This window comes from Amblyomma americanum, chromosome 2 (genome assembly GCF_052857255.1).
Source record: "Amblyomma americanum isolate KBUSLIRL-KWMA chromosome 2, ASM5285725v1, whole genome shotgun sequence".
Classification (NCBI taxonomy): Eukaryota; Metazoa; Arthropoda; class Arachnida; order Ixodida; family Ixodidae; genus Amblyomma; species Amblyomma americanum.
The window spans coordinates 188,991,150-189,010,457 of NC_135498.1; the positions used below are offsets into that span (position 1 = coordinate 188,991,150).

Genomic DNA, 19,308 nt, shown 5'->3' on the forward strand with positions numbered 1-19,308 from the left:
AATGCGTTAAAGACCTCACTGGTGCCTGTTGGAGCTAAAAATATTGATTCAGAAGGAAGGCTCAAATAATTATGCATAACAGGATTGTGGGCACTCTGAGGAAGAGATGTGAAATATTCGTTGAAAACATTTGCTAACATTTGCCCCTTCAGCTTGTTACCTATAGTTAACTCTTTCAAATCATAAGTATGGTTACGAGAAAATATAACTGAAGAAAACTGCTGCCATAGATGTTTAGTATCCTCGACACCATCAAACATGTTAGACAAATAGTTGCGTTTTGCATTCCTAAGTATTTTGTTTAAATGAATTCTGTACCTTTGAAGTGCCTGCAAAGCATCCACATCGCGGTTTTTCAGAAACTTGTTGTACAGTTTATTCTTTTCATTTATCATTTTCAACAAGTGCGGCGTCATTCGCAGTTTACGAGCTCGTCTAGGTTTGTTTGGCTAACTTCGCGCCTAAACCAACCCAAAGTGCCTGTATTTATGTCCTGAACAAAAGCTGAAGGCGTCAATCTACAATAAAGTGATTTTTGCTTGTCTGCAATTAGATAAATTGGCAAATTCTCACTGATAGATACTTCAATTGCACCTGCACATGCACTTTCTTGTGGCATATTTGTAAGAAAAACATGAATAAGTGTAGTAGTGTTCAAAGTTATGCGCGTAGGAGCAGTGAGCACATTTGTTATGAAATATGAATCAAGGGTGGATACTTCGATCTGACTGGAAGTTCTCTACACCATATTAATATTGCTGTCTCCGCCAAGCACTAATGTATAGTTATGTGTGGAGACAAATCAAAAAAGTTAATCTAACAGCAATAAAAACCTTTCAACACAACCGTAAGGGGTTCTCTAAAGGACAACAAGAATAATGCTCCCTGATTTCACGCAAACCGTTTCTAAATAAGGCTCGGAATAAGAAAATTCTTCAATGCATGCATAACCTATCTCTTCTTTCAAATATAAGCAAACACCACGACCTCTTTTTGTTTTCCTATTTAAAAAAAATTTTGCTGTATCCTTCGAGACGAAACACATCCTCATCATTTGCAAACCATATCTCTGTCATCATGATAGCTGTGAATGCCCTATTCATGTTTTCTAGAAAAACACAAAATTCATCGTATTTCTTCTGCGCTGACCGCATATTCAAATGCAAAAATGTAAGAGGCGACAGGGGAAATTCATTTACTAGTAGATTATATCCAGATGGGGGAACAGAAACATTGTCCATGACTAAAAACAAAAAATACCCAAGCACTTGCAAGGAAAAAATATTAGACTAGCAAGGTCGCCCAAGTGTTTGACCACATGAACAGAGCAGCTGTCCGTTTCCTGAAGGAAATCCTTGCCATTTCTACGCCAGGAGTACTTAAAACTATTTTGTTTTGCCCACTGCCTGGTAGCAAAGAGTAGCTTCCTGTTTGCATTCGACAAGTTCTCGGTCTGCTGCTTTTCTGCGAGAATCTTCCTTTTGGAAAGCCAGTTATCACGCTCTGACTTATTCAGAAAACGGATGATAACACCCGCATCCTTGCCTTCCCTCGCAGGAAACCTGTGCAGTGCCACTATACGACTAGCAGTCAGTTCAGGCACATTAATCGCCTTAGCAACTTCATTTACCTTACTTATTACGTACTCATTCTCACCATAAATTTTAAGGAGCCCAGTCCATGCACCTTCCTCGCCTTTCCAGCCTGTCAACAGTTGCACGAAGATCAGCAATATCTGCTGCAGCACTGCTCTTCCTCTCAATTTGTTCACATCGTTAAGTTGCTTAAGGTCCTGCCTCTTCATGGTTGCGATAATTTCATCATATTTCGAAGACATCAGGACAATAGAAGATTCAATGTTGTCAACCTTCTGCGACAGGAGCCCCAGTGACACAAGCTTAGTGATAATGTTGGGAAGTACAGTTTGAACATCAATCTCCTGGCTTACTTATTATGTGTATGTACATTTTTTGACAGATGCTCACGAAAAAAACACACCTAGACATTTGTAGAATCCGCACACTCTATCATGCCATCACGAAATGAAGGAAATATTGTGAGCAATAGTGGCATTGCCAGCTATAAAAATTACGTACTTCGTTTTATTTGTCTTCAGCTCTAATTCATTCGTAGCTAGGCATCGAGAGTTCACGCACCCAATTATTCGCTTGCTTATACTTTTTATAGGTTAGTGCCAGAAAAGAAAGTTTTGATGTCGTCGGTATAAACAGGTATTGCTTGTGTGTGTAGAATATTGCCATTAGATTTCTGATGTAAGCAGCACGCCTCGATTGCAGCGAATTCTTGGCTACAGTAGTCGTAATACATGCTGTCCGCTTGCAAAATAGGGTATAACATAGACCAAAGTCGAATTTCTTATGAGTTCCACATGGAATCTTTGAAGCTATTAACACTATTACGCTGTGTTTGCTGGCTTCTCGCTTTTCTGAAGTCAGGATGACATGGTTGCCGATGTTATTCACGCTATCTGACATACGCTGCAGAGAGCGATTATGCCGTCCGCCGCATCCTGCTTAGTTATGGCAAGAAGCGTTTTCTGGTCCGGAAAGACCGCGTTGTTTAACGTTTCCTCTTTAAGGGCTGCGCCGTTGCGCTTGCCCCGCTAAGCAACGGACGGCGCCGATCGAGTGGGCACTGTTTCAAGGCCACCTCGGTTAGCAGTTGGCTGCGCCTGGATCCGCTAGCGCCGCTACCCTGCTGCAGCCCCGCAGCAGCCTGCAGTCCGACTGCCGGCGGTGCGCGCTTTTCCCGGCGCCTGGCTACTAGCTAGAGCTACTAGAGCTAGCTGCACATATCTAAACTGTACAGAGAGAGCATGGACAACCTTATCCAGCAAGTCGACTTGCAAAGTGACCTGCCATTGGAGCATCCGGGCGCACGCACACTTGCAGAATGGTGCAACGTGGCCTTTCTCTCTCTGACCCGTTTCGTTGTCGGCGCCCTCGCAAGCAACGTGTCATTCTTCTCGCGCATGCGCTCTCGCACGCGCAAGCGCAGTTGTGTCTTCCTGACGTCATGTGTGTGATGTCATCAGCAGGCGAGCGGGGCGAGAAGCAGCAGCGGCGGCGGCGGCGCGTTATCGGCCAGAAGCCGCAGAGGTTGGCCGCGGGTCACGTGTGCTGACCCGCTTTGTATAAAAGACTGCGCTATCCGTGCGGACTAGAGCGATACGTCCAATTGTGGGGTGTTGGGGTGGTGCCCTTTTCAGAACCAGCCTTCCTTTCTTTCTTTGGTTCTTCTGCTGAAGCACACCGTTGTATGGGTAAGTGTGTGGCGCATTCTTCTATGGCCTCGCGGCTTGCTTTGGGTGCCGAGAGAAGCTTGTACCGAGCGCAGCGGGGGCGGCTCGGGGGGTCACTGACATTGAACCGACTGTCTTCCGGATTTTTTCCGGTTCGAGGAAAGCCCCCTCAGGGGCCCTGCGCGGCCACGAAATATGCGGCTGCTGGTTTCGTGCGCATCGTCTACTGGCGCTGCAGCGAGCGGCGCCTCTTTTGCTTGTTTTGTTTTTGCATCACGCGGTGCCTTTGTCGGACGGCACGTGCCTTGCACAGCAGCCGCTCTGACGTCGTGAACGCGTGGCGCAGCGACGCGGCGGCCGGTCTCAAATCCACGGTAATTTATCAGCGGCAGCTATAGCAGAACTCCGGCTTGGTGCTGATTGAGTGGCATATAGTGTACGTGCGAACTTACAAAGCTGTCAAGCGCCTCGCTGTCCAAGCTGTCGTAACCCGTTCGGGATCCACTCCGCGGCCTCGCTGAGGCCTTGTTCATATGAACGGGTAGGCGCGTGCCAATTAAATTGGTAACTGGCCTTGCAGCAGCGATATATAGCATCGCACGGCGTCGCCGGCCAGCTATCTCGCAGCCAGTGGACGCGTATTGAGCTCTCCTGCTGGAGTGACGTATACGTAGGCAGAAGACAGCTTACGCGAGTCTTGCTTGTGTTGCGCTGCTTGCTTGCACAGAGGCGTTCGTCGTTGCAGCACTACCGGAGCTGGAAAGAGCGAGTAGAACTGCGCCTTCCCGTGCTCGCACTGCAGCCAGCATCGGGGAACTGCACCGCTGGCACACGCAATGTTATGTAGCTCGATGCATGGCACGCAGGTCTTTGTTTGCTGGTGCCCTGCTTGGTAGCCGTATATGGGATTTATCTCGCACAGTTCGGACCAATTGGTTCCAACACCAAAGAGTGTATGACCCGAACCTAATTCCGAGAGCTTAGTTTCTCATCCAGCCAGTTCTAGACGGGACCTCGAGTGACGCACAAAGCTGTCACAGCATGTGCGGGATCGTTCGCTGTCACATAGTGGAATCGGCGGAATGGCTTGTGCGCCGCTTGTCACTTTGACGGATTTCGTTTCTTGGAAGCGTGGTGTGCAATGTTGTGAAGGGGACTGTTTGTTCGGTTCCTCTCTTCCGTCTCGTCGAGTAGGCGGCCAATGCTTTCCTTATTGCGGCAGCGTGCTCATGGGCTGTTTACACGGCTCGTCGCGAGCCGGTAGCCAGGGTCACAACATCCTAGCTGGCTCCTTTCGCTTCATTCCCAGCCCCTCAGTTTTGTACACATCTGCCAGCGTTTCACAAGTATTGATGCTTCCCTGGCACGCACAGCCGCGGGCATACAGTTGAGTGTTTGCAGAGAAATTTGTTACAGCTGGTAAAGACAAGACTGATCTCCAATTTTGGCCTTCTCAAGCAGCTGCGCGTTCCCGTTGTTGCGTTCGCGACGTATGCTTGCCTAATGCCCCATTGAAACTTTCGTGACGCCGCTTCACACGCTAACAGGGCTGCATGTGTAGTACTACTTCGAGCCTTATTCCATTTATAGACTCCATAACCTGTGAAACAGTGCAAAATTAGCCCTGTACCTAATTTATATGTGCTGTTAGATGGAGCTAAGTCTCGCCAACGCCACCGGACACGAGCTTTCTCCTTCTCTGGGGAGCTATGCTTGCCAAACTGCGTCTTCGACACAACCTAGTGCTGACCAAACCATTACGCCACTGCAGTGGCCAAGCTGCCTTTGTCCAATTAAAATTATATGACCCTCATTGGCTATATGCTTTATCCTGTTCTTCATCGTGTTTTAGCCTCTTCACTCTCAATTGTTTTGCTGAATTGTTAATGATTTGCTTTTTGAGCACTGTTGTACGCATTTCTTCTGAGACTACTGAAGCAATTTATCCTTTTCCTGCCTATCCACATGGGAGTCTGTGTCCGCATGTGTGTGGATGATAGCTTCAGCGCATGCCGTTTGGAGGCATATCTGCCTATGTAATTACTTGGCTGTTTGTTGTAGTTGCAAATACCCGCGTCCTATCTTGCCGCCTAGCTCTGTCCCATTTGAAATGGCTACAGAGCGTATGGTTTGCGCAGCCTGCCTGAAGCTTGACCCCAGCTGTCACTTGCCACGTGGTGGCTGCTTTGAGCGCGCCAAGCTGTCTCGCTAGCGACGGGGCCAGCTGCTGTTGCCCAGCCCCGGTTGTGTGGGGGGAAATCCGGAGGGAACCAGTTCCCGGCGAGCAGAAACTGGCTTTGTGCCAGCTCACTGCAGGCCTCCCAGTTGCCGCAGCTCTGTCATTAGCTAATGTGGCAGGTTTATTTGCGCTGCCCCTGGTCGCTTTTGAGGAAACGAAATAGTGCCTCCTTTCTTGGTGGACACCCTGTGAGGGAAGGAAGGAAGGTCGGAGTGAAAGAAGGAAGGCACATTTAAATGCCGAACTTGAGACATACCTCAGCTTCACATGTAGGTAGTTGTTCCAATGCACTGCCACATAGTACTCCCTGGCCAGTTACTCTGGCCAGGTTTCTTCCGTCTTTCATTTGTGTTGTAGTGCACCATTTGATTCGGACAACTGCAAAAGGAAGTTAATATCTTTCTCTTCCTCAGGGCTGGTATATTACATTGCTATTTTCAGGGAGTAATATGTGTGTACTACTGCACCCTGAAGCTATGTACTACCTCGATGGAAAGAAACGCGAACAACCCGGCGCCAACACTGTCGGCAGTTTCAGTTCCTTTTTATTTCGGTGGTAGCAAAAAGACCCTAGACTCGTCCATAATACATTCCATGACGACTGTCTTTTTCGTACCACCCAGGTAAAAGCACGATGAAAATAAATTCCAACAGCGGGGCGTGTTGGCGCCGGGTTGTTCGCGTTTCTTTCCATCGAGGTAGTACAATCCAGCCCATCTGCAACTTCTGCTATTTGTTTCTGTGATTAAGCATGTTCAAATGTTGGGAACAAAACAAATTGCTTAGAATGTTTCAAACAGTAAAATAGCTCATTATTGCACAACAGTTAGTAGTTACTAGTAGTAGCAGTATAATTAGGCAGAAATATGTGCTCTAGTTTTATTTAGTATAATGCTTGGCAGTTTTTGCAATGGCTGTGTGCTGTAGAAAATATTTTTAACACCATGGCGTTAAATGCCCCGTTATCTAGAAAATCCGGCGTCGGCGTTGGTAGGGAAAAATCACTGGCATGGCTTTGGCGGGTGGTCCTCGGGAAGCAACCTACGGGGCAGGTGGGCCACCTAGGTCAGTTGATCTTCCGGCATATTTGCAACCTGCCCACCGGATAGTGAGCAAACTGCCGACCGTGGCATGTGGCAGTTAAATTAATGATTGGTCGCTTGATAACGGCAACCTGGGCCGCACGAGGCCCACCACTGAGAGCACCTGCTATTGCAGGACACTTGCGCGCGCATCGCTTAACCACTGCGCCTGGAGGTGCATAAAAACTCTCAGGGATGTATGAATATAAAGTAAAAAGTAACCTTCTGTATATATGGGAATTAACTCATTACTCTGTTGCACGATACCCTTGAGGTGGTGCTTAAGTGTCGCCTATTTTTTTTTTTTTACTGTTAATGCACGGGTCTGTTTCATTTCACGTCAGTTGACTTTTATCTCCCTTCAATTTGGGCTGTTCAGCATGTGGGCAGCACTGAGGCCCTTTGTGTATAGATAAGATAAAGTTCACCTGCAGATGCACCCATTCCGTGTGCCTTTACATTTCCTGTCAGCTTGGCAGTGAAGGCTGTTCACGTGTCTCTAGGAGCTGTTGCATGTGACTTCTGCTTATGATAAGGTTGCCCTTATCCTGAGTGGAGTCCTACTGAGGGCCTATTTCTGGGGCAGGACATTGGCAGGTTCATGGCTATCTTTGAGTGGTGGTGTGAGGTAGTGAAGTGGATGACATCAGCAGAATATGGGTAGTACTGCATGATGAGTGCATATAAACCACAGGTGCAAGCTATGTCCCACATTGTGCTCTGTCGCTGGTGCAGTTTTCTCACAGGTGTAGGTTTGCATGCTGCTTCTTTTGAGGCAAGGCATGACGCTGGTTGGAAGGGGCTGTAAGTTCTCCATTCTTGCTCATCGGTGGCTTTGTATTTATTTTTTTCTGCATGCCTCTTTTGTTTTGTCAACTTCTTAATTTTTTTCTTATTTCATATTTCAGCACATTTTTATAGGTTCTTTGAGTCTCTTAGACAGTTGTCTCGTTTGTTAGGCATTGGTCAACTTCTCTTTTTTTAGTGTAGTACTGGTGCTATTTAATACTCTACCGTCCCTGTCTTCCCGTGCACGTGAGTGCCTTTTGTCTGTTGTTTCAGTTTGCAGAACCTTGTTGTGTCTTGATGTATTTTACGCATGTGTTGCCTAGTTCAGGTTTTCATACGTCCGACCTTGGCTTGCAGCCTCATCTTGAGACTAGCAGTGCTGTATAAGTAAATAGTGTGGCACAAAGCCATGTTTTATCTATCAGCAGTCATCCACATGGTTAGAATTTTGTGTTTAAATTTTTTCATCTCTAGTCTGCCATTCAAGTATATGGAGTCTCCAATGGCATGAGTGCCTTGACATTGTCCTGCGAAGCATATTGTATTCTTCCCAGAGCCTGCTGAAAATGCAGCTTCTTTTTCTACTCTGTGGTGAAGCTGTTATCCAAGACACGCTTGGCATGAAGGTGTGGTCAAACTGTTTTGTCCAATTGTGTGGGAAACGCCACTGTAGCCCAGATGGCAGTGCTCTCTTGCTTAAAGCACGTCATGGTGCCATGAAGTGTCTGGCATTGCTGGCAGGTAATCTTTTCATCACAGGTGTGTGCATAGTAGCAGCATGTGCTAATTCCAGCATGCATTTGTTTCTGCTTGTGCCAGCATTTAATGAAAGGGCAGGCATAGCATCAGGCACATTAGTCTGCTGCTCTGTGCTTCTTTCTAGGTTGGAAGGTTCTTGATGTGTTTTGCTGACACCTTATTGAGCCTGCACTCGTTCCCCTGCTGCAGATCAGGAGCTAAAACTAAAAGGCAACTACCTGGCTCCGTTGGTGTCCCTGGTTTCCCTTTTCGTGTCGGAATGGCCATCTTGACTCGGAGTATGGCTCCAGTTCTCGTCATGGTGAGTGCTCTTGTGGCGTTGCTTTTTGCTTAATACCCATGTGAGAGAACACAGTGTTTACTGCTGGCTTTCTGCTATCTTTGGTCTAGCCTGCAGTTGTTCATCAAAGCAAAACTGTTGGAGATGGCAAGACTGAGTTTTAATTCTTCTCCATATTACAGTACTCATTTTCTTTATCCAGCACTGTTCTGAAGGGCTAGCTTTGAGCATAGTTGTACTTTGACCAGTGGTTTGGAATTTGCATTAAATAATATTTGTGGACCATTTCATTGCAGAAAGTTACTTTAGGTGCACGTATGGGCGCTAAGTAACATTTAGAAAACGTTCATTATTTCTGATAAGTGTAAGCCTTTGTTTCTCCTACAATTCTGGCTGCTTGTAAAGTGTCTGTCAAATTTGGTCCTGCATTTGGCAGAATCCTGAATGACGGGTGTACTTGTGACCACAGTATTGGGATATATAGCAGGACCCTGCCTGGTTGGTGCAGCAAATTCATGTTGGTGCCCTTTCAGGTTGGTTGGCCTTGTGGGCATTTTTCGGTGTGGGACTCTGCTCTTCCTTCCCTGGGATGACTACTCTGCTGTCGACCATGAAGCGGCCCAAACGGTGAGTCTTCTCCAACATTTCCTTGGCTTCTTCCTGCTTTAACCTGGCTGCAGTACATGGAGTTTTTGTTGCTTAATTCTTAATTCATTGTGTGCTTTTGTAGCTAAGACACATCACAATTTGGCATAAGCCAACATTGGACCTCTTTTGAAGTGACTGAAATGAAAAATAACAATAATGCACCGGCGTATATATTTGCACTGAGCTTTGAGCTTGTAGTGTATGACAGCAACCTTTACTCTGAAAGCTTGTTATTCTTAGTGAAAACTAGCACAGTGCAATGTATAAATGTGTGATGAATGCTTATTCACAGCTGAGTTGTGCTTTATCAAATTGTGCTTATTGCATAGTGTAGCTGCAGTTGCTGGATAGTTGAACATTCAGCGAATGTGGGCGCACCTCTGCACTGTGCAGCAGTGGGGGCAGTACAAGGTTTCCACAGCAGTTGGTCAGGTGCAGGGCTGAACAGCGTCTCGCACGCTGTTGCAGGTGAACGACGACCCGCCAGAGCAGCCCTTGGACCAGAATGTGAAACGGACACCTGTAGGGGGTGGAACCCCCACGGCGGCCAACCGGCGCGCCGAAACCCAGCAGCCTCGACTCCTGCCACGGCCTCGCTGGGCGCCCATCCGGGACGCCCCGCTCACGTTTGACACCACGGCTGAGCTGGAGGCTTTCCTGGCACAACTGGAACAGCTCTTGGGCGAGGAACTGCGCGCCAGGCGGTACAACACCCTGGGCAACCTGCTGCGCTTCTACGGCGACTACAAGCGCCGCGGCAGCAGCAGCAGCCTGGCGAGCTTCCTCCGCAACTACCCAGCCACGGTGGTCGAGGAGGGCCTCTCGTGCGTCGGCCTCAGTCTCCACCTGTGCGGCGCCATGGAGCGGCGGTTCCCCCAGGCACGGCCCTTCCTGGTCTCGTGCGAGGAGTGGATCCCTGACGTGGCATCCTACTGCAGCCACGACCCTCCGGATGCGTCCAGCGTTAAGGAGCACGTGCTGGTCGCGCTGCGTGTGCTTGTGCATCGCGGGAGCCGCCGGGGCCTGGTTCTGCTGGACCCAGGCTACCACGTGGGCTTCCCTGTCGTTGTCATGGACGACGGCCGCGCACCACACAGTGGCCATTTCATCCAGTCACATACGTCCAAGTCCACCAAGGAGTACTGCTACGAGGCCGTGGGCGAAGGCTACGTGCTCTGGCGTGTCACCGAGACCCGGATGGGGAGCAGCAAGACCTGGGACAACGTTCTGTACGTGGGCGGCGCCTTCCAGAGCGCGCTCGCCTACTCCGAGAAACGGAACCTGCTGTACGACTTCCGCACGCTCGTGGCACGCCGTGACGGCCGCGGCCCCACGGCGGGCGTCTACTGCAAGCTGGATGAGATGAACCGCAACCCTGTCTTCACGCTCTTCTACACCAAAGATGGCCAGAGGACCGAGGCCAAGCTGCCCTTCGGCTCATTTGGGCGCAACGCTACCGACGCGGTGCCCTCCGCGGAGGTTGCCGAGTGTGCCGAAGAGGTCGGCATGGCCTCTGGAGAGCTGCTGCAACTTCTGAGCGGTGTCGCCGACCTCTACGAAGACATCGACTTCGTCAACCAGCTTCTGGACCTCAACCGCAAAGTGGATCCCTTCGAAGGCTAGACACCATTGCATCTGCTCTTCTTTCTTCTCTCTGGCGCTTACCAAACCGAAATAAATGCCCTTCTTGGCTAAGCCATACCTTGCATATGCTGCCGCAATCTTTATTTCGAAGCTTCAGAGGTAAGAAGTGCACAACATGAATTCCTGCAGATATCACTTGTGCGGTGAGGCTGACGTGCAGTCAGGATGAATATGCAGGTGCTCTGTCTGCAATTCATAGCACAAAAAAATAAAATATCATGCCTGTATTACTCATTTCATTTTTAAAGAACGACTGATTGTCACATTGGAACAAAATGTTGCCCCGATCGGCCAGCTGTACACAACGCTTCCTCACTGACTAAAGCCTCTGGTCACTCTGGAGGGCATGGAATTTCTGGATCCCACATCACAAAATGTGTGAGCGCTGTGGCTGTACCTCTCTTTTGTAGCATACAAAACAGCATGAACAGCCCTGCAGTTTAGGCAGGTGCCAGATTGCTACCATGTGACAGGCTCAAAGGACAGGCTTGGCAGCCGAATGCCAAAACCACCACGGCGTCTCGCACGAAGCGACGTTGGAGGCAAGCGAAAGGCAGTGTTGAAGGTGTTTTGCTTCTCTGCAACTGTGTGGTGGTCTGTGGTTGCACAGCTGCCAGATGGCACTGCCATTTGCTTGCCACTCCACTTTGAAAGTGGCGCGACTGCTGACCACACTACATTTCAGTTTTGCACCAGCTAGCAGTCTCTAAATTCCTTGTTACCTAGCCGTAACTGTTGGGTCAGCTTTTCTTTCCACTCCTCACCAGGCCGTCCAGATGGCACTGGTCAAGATCTGCATATCAGAAGAGTTGCTGCACCTTTTCTTTCTAAAGAGAGCGTCCCTCTCAGTTCATCAGCATTCAGATACGTGGGTGTGTGCCCACCCGTTGCTTGTGGTGAGAAGTAATGGAGCGCCACAGGTAGCACCTAAGAGTTGAAGCGTTATTACTTCTTTTGCTCAAACATTAATATATTACTACCCGTTTTTCTTCTATCGTTAAAAATAAGTGCGAAGGCAATCTCTCAACCTTAATAAGCATTTATAAACAGATTTTACATGCGACTTGCTCCAAAATGGTAAAGTAACCCCGCAGTGACTGACCCACCAACTGTTGCTGCATACTGCTTCAGTCTGCAATTTGCAATGGGCATTGTCGATGGCAACCTAGCACTGCGATACAGCAAGCACAACTAGCCAAATACCTCCAACTGTCACTTGACCTGAGCCATGAAGGGTGTCCCATGTTTGTTACAGGCAAATAGGTCAGTGAAGTTATCTAATGATATGTGCGCCCCAATCTGTGGCAGGCACAACTGGCATACTTAACGGGACACTGAGGAGAAATTGAAGTTGGCTTGTATCGATAGAATACCAGCTCCTGATCACAAAAACGCCGCTCTTACTGAAAACAAAGCTCTTGTAAGGTATAAAATAGCAAGAACCAAAATACAGGTATCGCCACCACAGGCCAATCTCGCAAGTACAAGCGTGGTGACGCCATAGGACACGAGACGCCACCTTGGAGGAATTTTCCATCCTACATGGAATTTTCCATCCTACAGGCTGACAAAGGTAGGTTGCGCAGACCAATATTGAAGTAAGTTTTGTTTGAAAACCAATAGTGCACTTTTATCACACAAGGAAAGCAGGCAAAAGTCAACCTGAATGTTGGAAGCAAAGAAAACCGATGCTTGGCGGCGCCACAGGCGGCCAGGAGAGTTTCGATTTTTTATGGCGCTTCGCGTCTATGAGCTTTGCGTGCCCCGTGGTTTTGTTTTTGACGCGCCTCGATTTACAAGCGCCGAGCAGCAGAGGAACTCCAAGTGCCGCTTCAAGTGCTAGTTAACCTTTGAAGGAGCCTGTTAAGGCTTGTCATATGATCGCCACGGTCGATGAAAAGCCATGATGGCACGATGGTCGGTGATCGTACAAGGCAGCACCTGTGTATTCGCACGCTTGCCCGGCGAAACATTCCCGGCTGTTCCAGTCAACTTCAAACTACTTAACGGAAATCGTGTATTAGGGACGGGAAACAAGGTACAAGGCAGTTCAGAAAAAATGCTGATGGCCTAGCTCTGTTAGGCCAGGATATACCTAGTGAAAGCGCGGAGATTTCTGCATCAGAAGAGTGCATCCACTAGATGCGCCTTAATTGACGGCTGTCGTGGCGGAGTGGTAGCGTCTCCGCCTCAAACGCCGAAAGCCCTAGCTCGATTCCGAACCTCGGCACAGGACTTCTTTTCCTTTATTGAGTGAGTGGGCGGGGGTTTCAGTGGCTCACATGGATGCGCATCCGCCGCCGAATACGTTGGTTAGCGGTTAAGCGCAGGCTCTGTTAAGGCGCGTTTATGCTGCGGCGAGACGCGCGTGCGCGCTGCACGTCGGTCAAAGCGAGACCCTCTATACTCCAACTGCGCTTGACCGCCGACGCGTTCGGCGGCTTCGGCGCACTCTGACCGCACTGGCGGGGAGACTTGGAGCATGTCTCTTATTTCGCGCCGAGTGCGCGAGCCGCCGCTGGCCCAGCCGGACTGATTTGGCTCCGCGACGAGGTGCGCGTTGTATTCAATAGCTGCGGCAGTTCGGCGGAGCTGTTCCTTTCGAGCTCGGCTAATTTAATGCATTCACAGTACATATATATCTGAAGGTTTACGCAAGTGGGCGAGAGAGCCAGATCTAGTGGACCCGTTGGATCTAGCGGAAGCCGTTGAAGCGTCGTGCGCCGGCTTTAGTTTCAAGCCGCCGACTTTAAACGCGACCGCCTTTGAGCACCCATTTGTTTCTTGTGACAAAAAATAAATGAATAACTTGGCCCTTGCAACCGTGGGAGACCTCGACGCTGCCTGCTGCGCCGTGCAACCGCACCGTTCAAGGAATCGCAATCCGTTGGCCCCAAAGCCCCGGCCAGCCTCCGATGGGTGCAACGGCTGCTCTCTGAGGAAGGGGGAAACCACCCGCCGGCGCCTAACCTAACCGTGCTCCCTCAAAAGCATCGCACGCTCTGTGGGGCTGAGGTGGCTGAAATGCAGGCCAGAGTTTTTTCGAGAACTACGTCGTCGGGTTCGGGAACGGGATCCATCGTAACGCTCGCAAGACGCCGGTGCAAACGTAAACGAAGCAACGGTAGCGACCCCCGATATATGCCTTCAACGTGCGGCGGCGGTAGCTTTCATTTCGGCAGCTGCTAGACCGCACCGCTAGCCGCCAGAAATCACGGAGTCTCCGTTTACGTCACGATTCACGCCACTCCGTTCTGTGGCGTCATAAGAGTTCTCGAGTTTGAATCGGAGCGGCGGGAAAAAAAATTGTCAACTTCGGATCCAAATTTCTTTGAAATAAATTCATCTTTCGCTCCCGGACAAGCGGCAACAAAGCCATGAAGTGCCGAACTATCAGATATTGCTAACAAAAAAAAATTTGATAGGGTTCTCCTCAGTGTTCCTTTAAGTGGAAAATTCTGTTAACATCGCTGCCGTACAAACAATGGTCAATGCTTATGAAGACAGCACTTCCAATACATGTTTTGCATGTTTCATTTACAACACGGCATTGCCATTGTATGCTTAGTCTGATCACTAACGATTAGCAACATTTTATTTCGGTGTCTAACATTTCTGCGGCCTGCAAGTCAGTGTATCATTCCTCTAATGTTTTAGGCAATCTGCGGTGCATTTAGCCTGGGAACAAAGACTTTGTGAACATTGCTACAGCCATGGAGAGCAAACAAAAATCCTCAAATTCATCCTTGTTGCAGACTCTTCTGGTGGCCACATGTCGCAAGATGCATAAATTAGTAGTGGTACGTGCTTAAAGCCGTTTCTTGAGATCATACATGAGGCTGCATTTCAAACCTCAGCCTCTTGTGTCTTAATGCAGCCACAATTACATGATACACAATGCAGTGGCACTTCGCACTATGCAAGAATGTACTAAAAGACTAGTGCCGAAATATCGTTCATGGTTTATAGTCTATGGGGGTTTAACATCCCAAAGCGGCTCGGGCTATGAGGGACGCCGTAGTGAAGGGCTCCGGAAATTTCGACCACGTGGGGTCCTATGTGCACTGACATCACACAGTACACGGGCCTTTAAAATTTCTCCTCCACTGAAATTCGACTGCCGTGGCCGGGATCAAACCCGTCTTTCGGATCATTAGGCGAGCACCAAAACCATTGAGTCACCTCGGTGGCCCGTAAATGGATTTCTCATGTATTACCAAGTTGGAGCGTTCCTTTTGTACCAATATAAAACTGGCCAAAATTGCTGGGCAAATTACAGAAAACATTTGATAGGATATTTGAATGTCAGCTCTCTTGTACCGTTTCTTAGTTGATGTTTGATATGCACAATGTTCCAGCCATTTGGAGAGTTTCCTTAACAAATTATGCTCAGAGATTATATCACATTTCATCCATTAATGTAGAAAAGTTTTCGGCCTGATGAATTACTCTTTCAGTAATTTTATCTCCAGACAGACACTCCTCAGCATAGGGACACTGGTGCAAAATGCTCTGCATACAGCCCATATGCCTCTTTATGGCCCCGAAATGTATTCAGGGGCTTTACTACCCTGTACCAACAAATCACATGCCCTGTGCGTGACTGTAGTTAATGCTCCCTATGGCAGTAGAGTTGAGCAAAGATCCACCATCTTGCTCTGCAAGGCATCCAAGTTGTGAGGAAAAGCAGACATTTTCATGTAGGAGCTGTGCGCTGTGCATGGCACATTTTATTTTAGACAAAATACTTTTGCACTGCACGAGACAGCTCTTTAGTAGTGTGCCGGCCATGCTAATGCCTATCTCAACTATTTTTCTGTAACAAACGGCACTAATTCTTTCTCTTCACCAATAAGAAAAGCTTATTATAATACGTGCATGCTTTGATACAAGGACAGCTTTTTAATAAAAATGTGCACTTGCACAAAAACAACATGGTTTGTTCTCGCAGCGCATGAGAACAGTTGATCGACCATGGGCTTCTATCAGCAATCGTGCGCCAGATGACGTGCATGTGTGGGCTTCTCAACAATGCATGGATACTTTGGATGATTGGTTAATACAGGTATGAGTGGCGCATGAAAAACAACTCTGGCAATGAAATTGTGGCACCTGATATTTGTTTTTCTACCAGTCCTAAACAAAACCCGCCTGATCATTCAATGAGACCAGTTTTTCCAGCCTTTAGTAGAGCCAGTACAGGTTGGTTTTCGAAGCCATGTGGCGAGCAGGCTAAGCCCAATTCCTTTAGAGCTATCATGAACTCTCATTCCTGTCCAGAAATTGTCAAAAGAAAACTTAAGAATTTTCCTGGGCTCAGCTGATCTTGAACAGCTGTCGGGCAAAGCAAGGAAGGTACGTTGCATGTTTTTGAATGCCGACATGTTTTACATAGCGATTCTCTGTAAGGTGTGCAATTTCTTCACTGCTATCTCTGTCGATGCTTTGAAAACAAAATTTTTTTTCAGCACGAGTCTTTTAATTTAAATTCACAGACGCTCAGTGGTCTGATGCGATGAACTGCATAAGCAAAATGTGCTTTCAGGATGATTGTTTTCCATTGGATCCTTCTTCCCTTTTGCTACATCCAATTGCCTGAAAGTTGTGCCAATTAATTTCACTTTGGCTGGCATTACGGCTTGCTAATTATTTACACTTTGGTTTACTTGATGCATCGTTGGTTCTGCAGACGGACGCACCCTCACATTTGGCGCTGCTTGCCCCCTCTTTGCACTTGCTGCCTGCTCGGGATTGTTGCTGCGCTCGCCTCTCCGCCGATGCAGATTTTTCCCTCTCACTTCTCGTAAGGGCTGGTTCTCGTGCTCAGCTCGGCACAGGTGCCAAGGGCTTCACTCGGCAGCCATGCAGAGACACACTTCAGTCGTCTAACAGCACTTGTACTCCTTACACAGTAAAACACCCGTAAGGCTGTTTGGGCCACCTATTTTCTAAAGTTGGCTACTAACAGCGATGTTCATGACATGCCATGTTTGAAAAACTGACGCTTGCCAATTATTATTATTATTGCTGTGCGAACAAGACCTTCCAATATGAATACTCCCCCACATAGGTCCTTCATGTAGTTTTCCAGAAAGTAATCTGTGAGCTTCTCAGGATGCGTCTCCATGGGAAAATCCTACATCCAGAGTCATTTAACCACGTTGTTGTCTCGGAGTGCATAAGAAAGCATATGCCTTTATTTGAATTACAATTTTGGACAGTGATGCCCAAAGGTGTTCGTGACATTACCAGTGTGCTACACCATGAAATAGTTGTGCAGGGTGGACCGGTTTTGAAAGCACTCCTTTGGGAGGACTACGGAACATACCACAAAGGAGGCCACAAAAAGAAACTGACCAGCAAAGAAGCACGCAACAGCACTGCCACAAACTACATCGCTACTGAATACAAGTTTCATGTGGAAGTTTCAGCCAAAAAAAAAAAACATCTCCCGTCTTTGATTTAAGTATATGAACACATCACTGTTACGCAAACCACTGCGGTGGCTCAGCTCAGCAGTTATGGTGCTCGGCTGCTGACCTTGAGGACGCAGGTTCAATCCCGGCTGCGGTGGTCGCATTTCAATGGAGGCGAAATACTAGAGGCCCGTGTACTGTGCAATGTCGGTGCACGTTAAACGGACTTCAGGTGGCCGAAATTTCCGGAGCCCTCCACTACAGCGTCCCTCATAGCCAGTCTTTCAACGTTAAACCCTATAAGCATGTCAATGTTACGTTTGGCCCATTATTAAAATGAACGACGACAGAAGGCCGATTTCTCATCTTTATCAAAAGGTTTAACTACACAGGCTCAAAGGAACTGGACTAGAAGGGTAAACATTTACACTGTAAAAAGGCCAAAAAGTTATGGCTTCGAAAAAAAAAATTGTAAAACTAAATGTTTGCTAGGAAACAATAGTTCTAGCTCAATTTAGCCCATAGTCGCTTTGGGATGTTAAAAGTTTGCAGTTCTAGCTCAATTAAAAGGAGGAACGGCAAATATGAAATAAGCCCAAATGAGCAAATCTGGTCTAGTGCTGAGAAAATTGCTCTAAAATTTGCCGCATGGGAAGCATAAGGCTTACCGCGAGTCCTTAAAGGAGCGTTTTCCATGCAGTTCTTGCTTGCAGATATTGGCTGAACATTAACACCAGCATGCAAGAAAGGCCAGTTACCAAAATTCACAAAATGTTGGCTATGCTTTGTTCTCTTACAAGAAAACCAGCAACCTGTGTGAAAAACCTCATGCAAGAAAACCAGAGAGAACGTCAACACGTATGGCATGCAGTTTCGAAAGGGTCGTTTGAGGATAGGGCCGAGGCAAAACGCTTTCTGGTGTTCAAGAGGAAGCGCAATGAGCACACAAGAGTTTGGGATGGTCAGCATGTCGTGTAGAAGAGAGGCGCACTGCAGGCGAGAGCGTCAGCGCACTTCTAGAATCTATGCACTATTCTGCTCCCCAAACACATCCGATTTATTTTCGCACCTTCAGGGCCAACAGAAATTACAGGTGATTATATACAATGAAACACTGCATACAGAAAATGTTGGAACAGCAGAGACGAAAGTAGCATCCACCGACCTTGCCGACTTGATATAACAAGTGAATGGAACCTCAGGATGCCACTCTAATGCTTAACCTCCTTTGTACCTCTAATTTTGTCCCTTTGCTACTCAAAACATTACTTGTGTTTCTATTTGCTAAGTATCATTTTAAAGTCCCGATTTAATTGCCTACTCTCTCTATCAATTTTCTGTGTACCCCAAAAGTTTTCATGAACAGTGCTTGGGGTGAATATGTCATTGCACTAGTCACCCCATGGGAGACATTAGACAACATTAAACAGTGCAAGTATGGGACTGAGATAAATGCTCGCCTTGTCCATTTTTTGCCCCAGTGCCGTAGTAAGGCCATTCAACATTATCCATCATCAAACTCGCCAAGCACATACTACGGTAAAAGCACCAGATGCACTTTTTGACACCCTGTGTGCAGCCTCAGTGAGGAAATGTTAAGGTCTGAAGGTATCAGAACATTCCCATCTTTTATATATGCCCTTTTGCCAGAGCCACTGCCATGTTTAATTGACTGGTTGAAGTAGTGAAAACACGGCAATTCCACAGGAAAGCATCTTTGTTTGTAAACCTAGGCCTGCATAGGTTTGAGAACTTCATAGCTTTAGGTAAAAAAAAAACATGTCTCACTGCTAGTAGCTATTGTAAATGCTACTCAAAAACTACACCAATAGGCATGAATTGCGAATGGAATAAATCACACCTCACATGGTTCCTCCTGATTGCAATGAAAAGTGTGTGAATTTTTGGCTGCATCCCAAGGCTTTTCTCAAACTGCACTTCAGCCTCTATTAGTTCCATAAACAAGGTCGCATACCATTTGCTGCTCTGAAATAGAGTGAATTTTGGATGATGCCTCAAAAATGCAAACACAAAGCTGGCTATGCAGAGGCATCTGTCACTCGATCACAAGATGTTTTGCTCTTTGGAAAGCGTACCGGAAAGCTTTAAATACACACCACCCCATCCTAGCAAGCTGACCAATGATGCGAAGGCTTCCAGTCTTGCTCAGCAGGTTTGTCAAATGTAAC

At 47.6% G+C, this 19,308-nt stretch overlaps 1 protein-coding gene across 1 annotated transcript; it reads left to right on the plus strand.

Moving 5' to 3' along the window:
- Nucleotides 1-3,099: 3,099 nt before the first annotated feature.
- LOC144122095 (uncharacterized) lies at nt 3,100-10,767 on the plus strand. The gene is made up of 4 exons (XM_077655618.1): nt 3,100-3,283; nt 8,321-8,432; nt 8,945-9,038; nt 9,528-10,767. The coding sequence occupies exon 4, from the start codon at nt 9,918-9,920 to the stop codon at nt 10,680-10,682; it is 765 nt and encodes a 254-aa protein (XP_077511744.1). The 5' UTR covers nt 3,100-3,283; nt 8,321-8,432; nt 8,945-9,038; nt 9,528-9,917; the 3' UTR covers nt 10,683-10,767.
- The last annotated feature ends 8,541 nt before the right edge of the window (nt 10,768-19,308 follow it).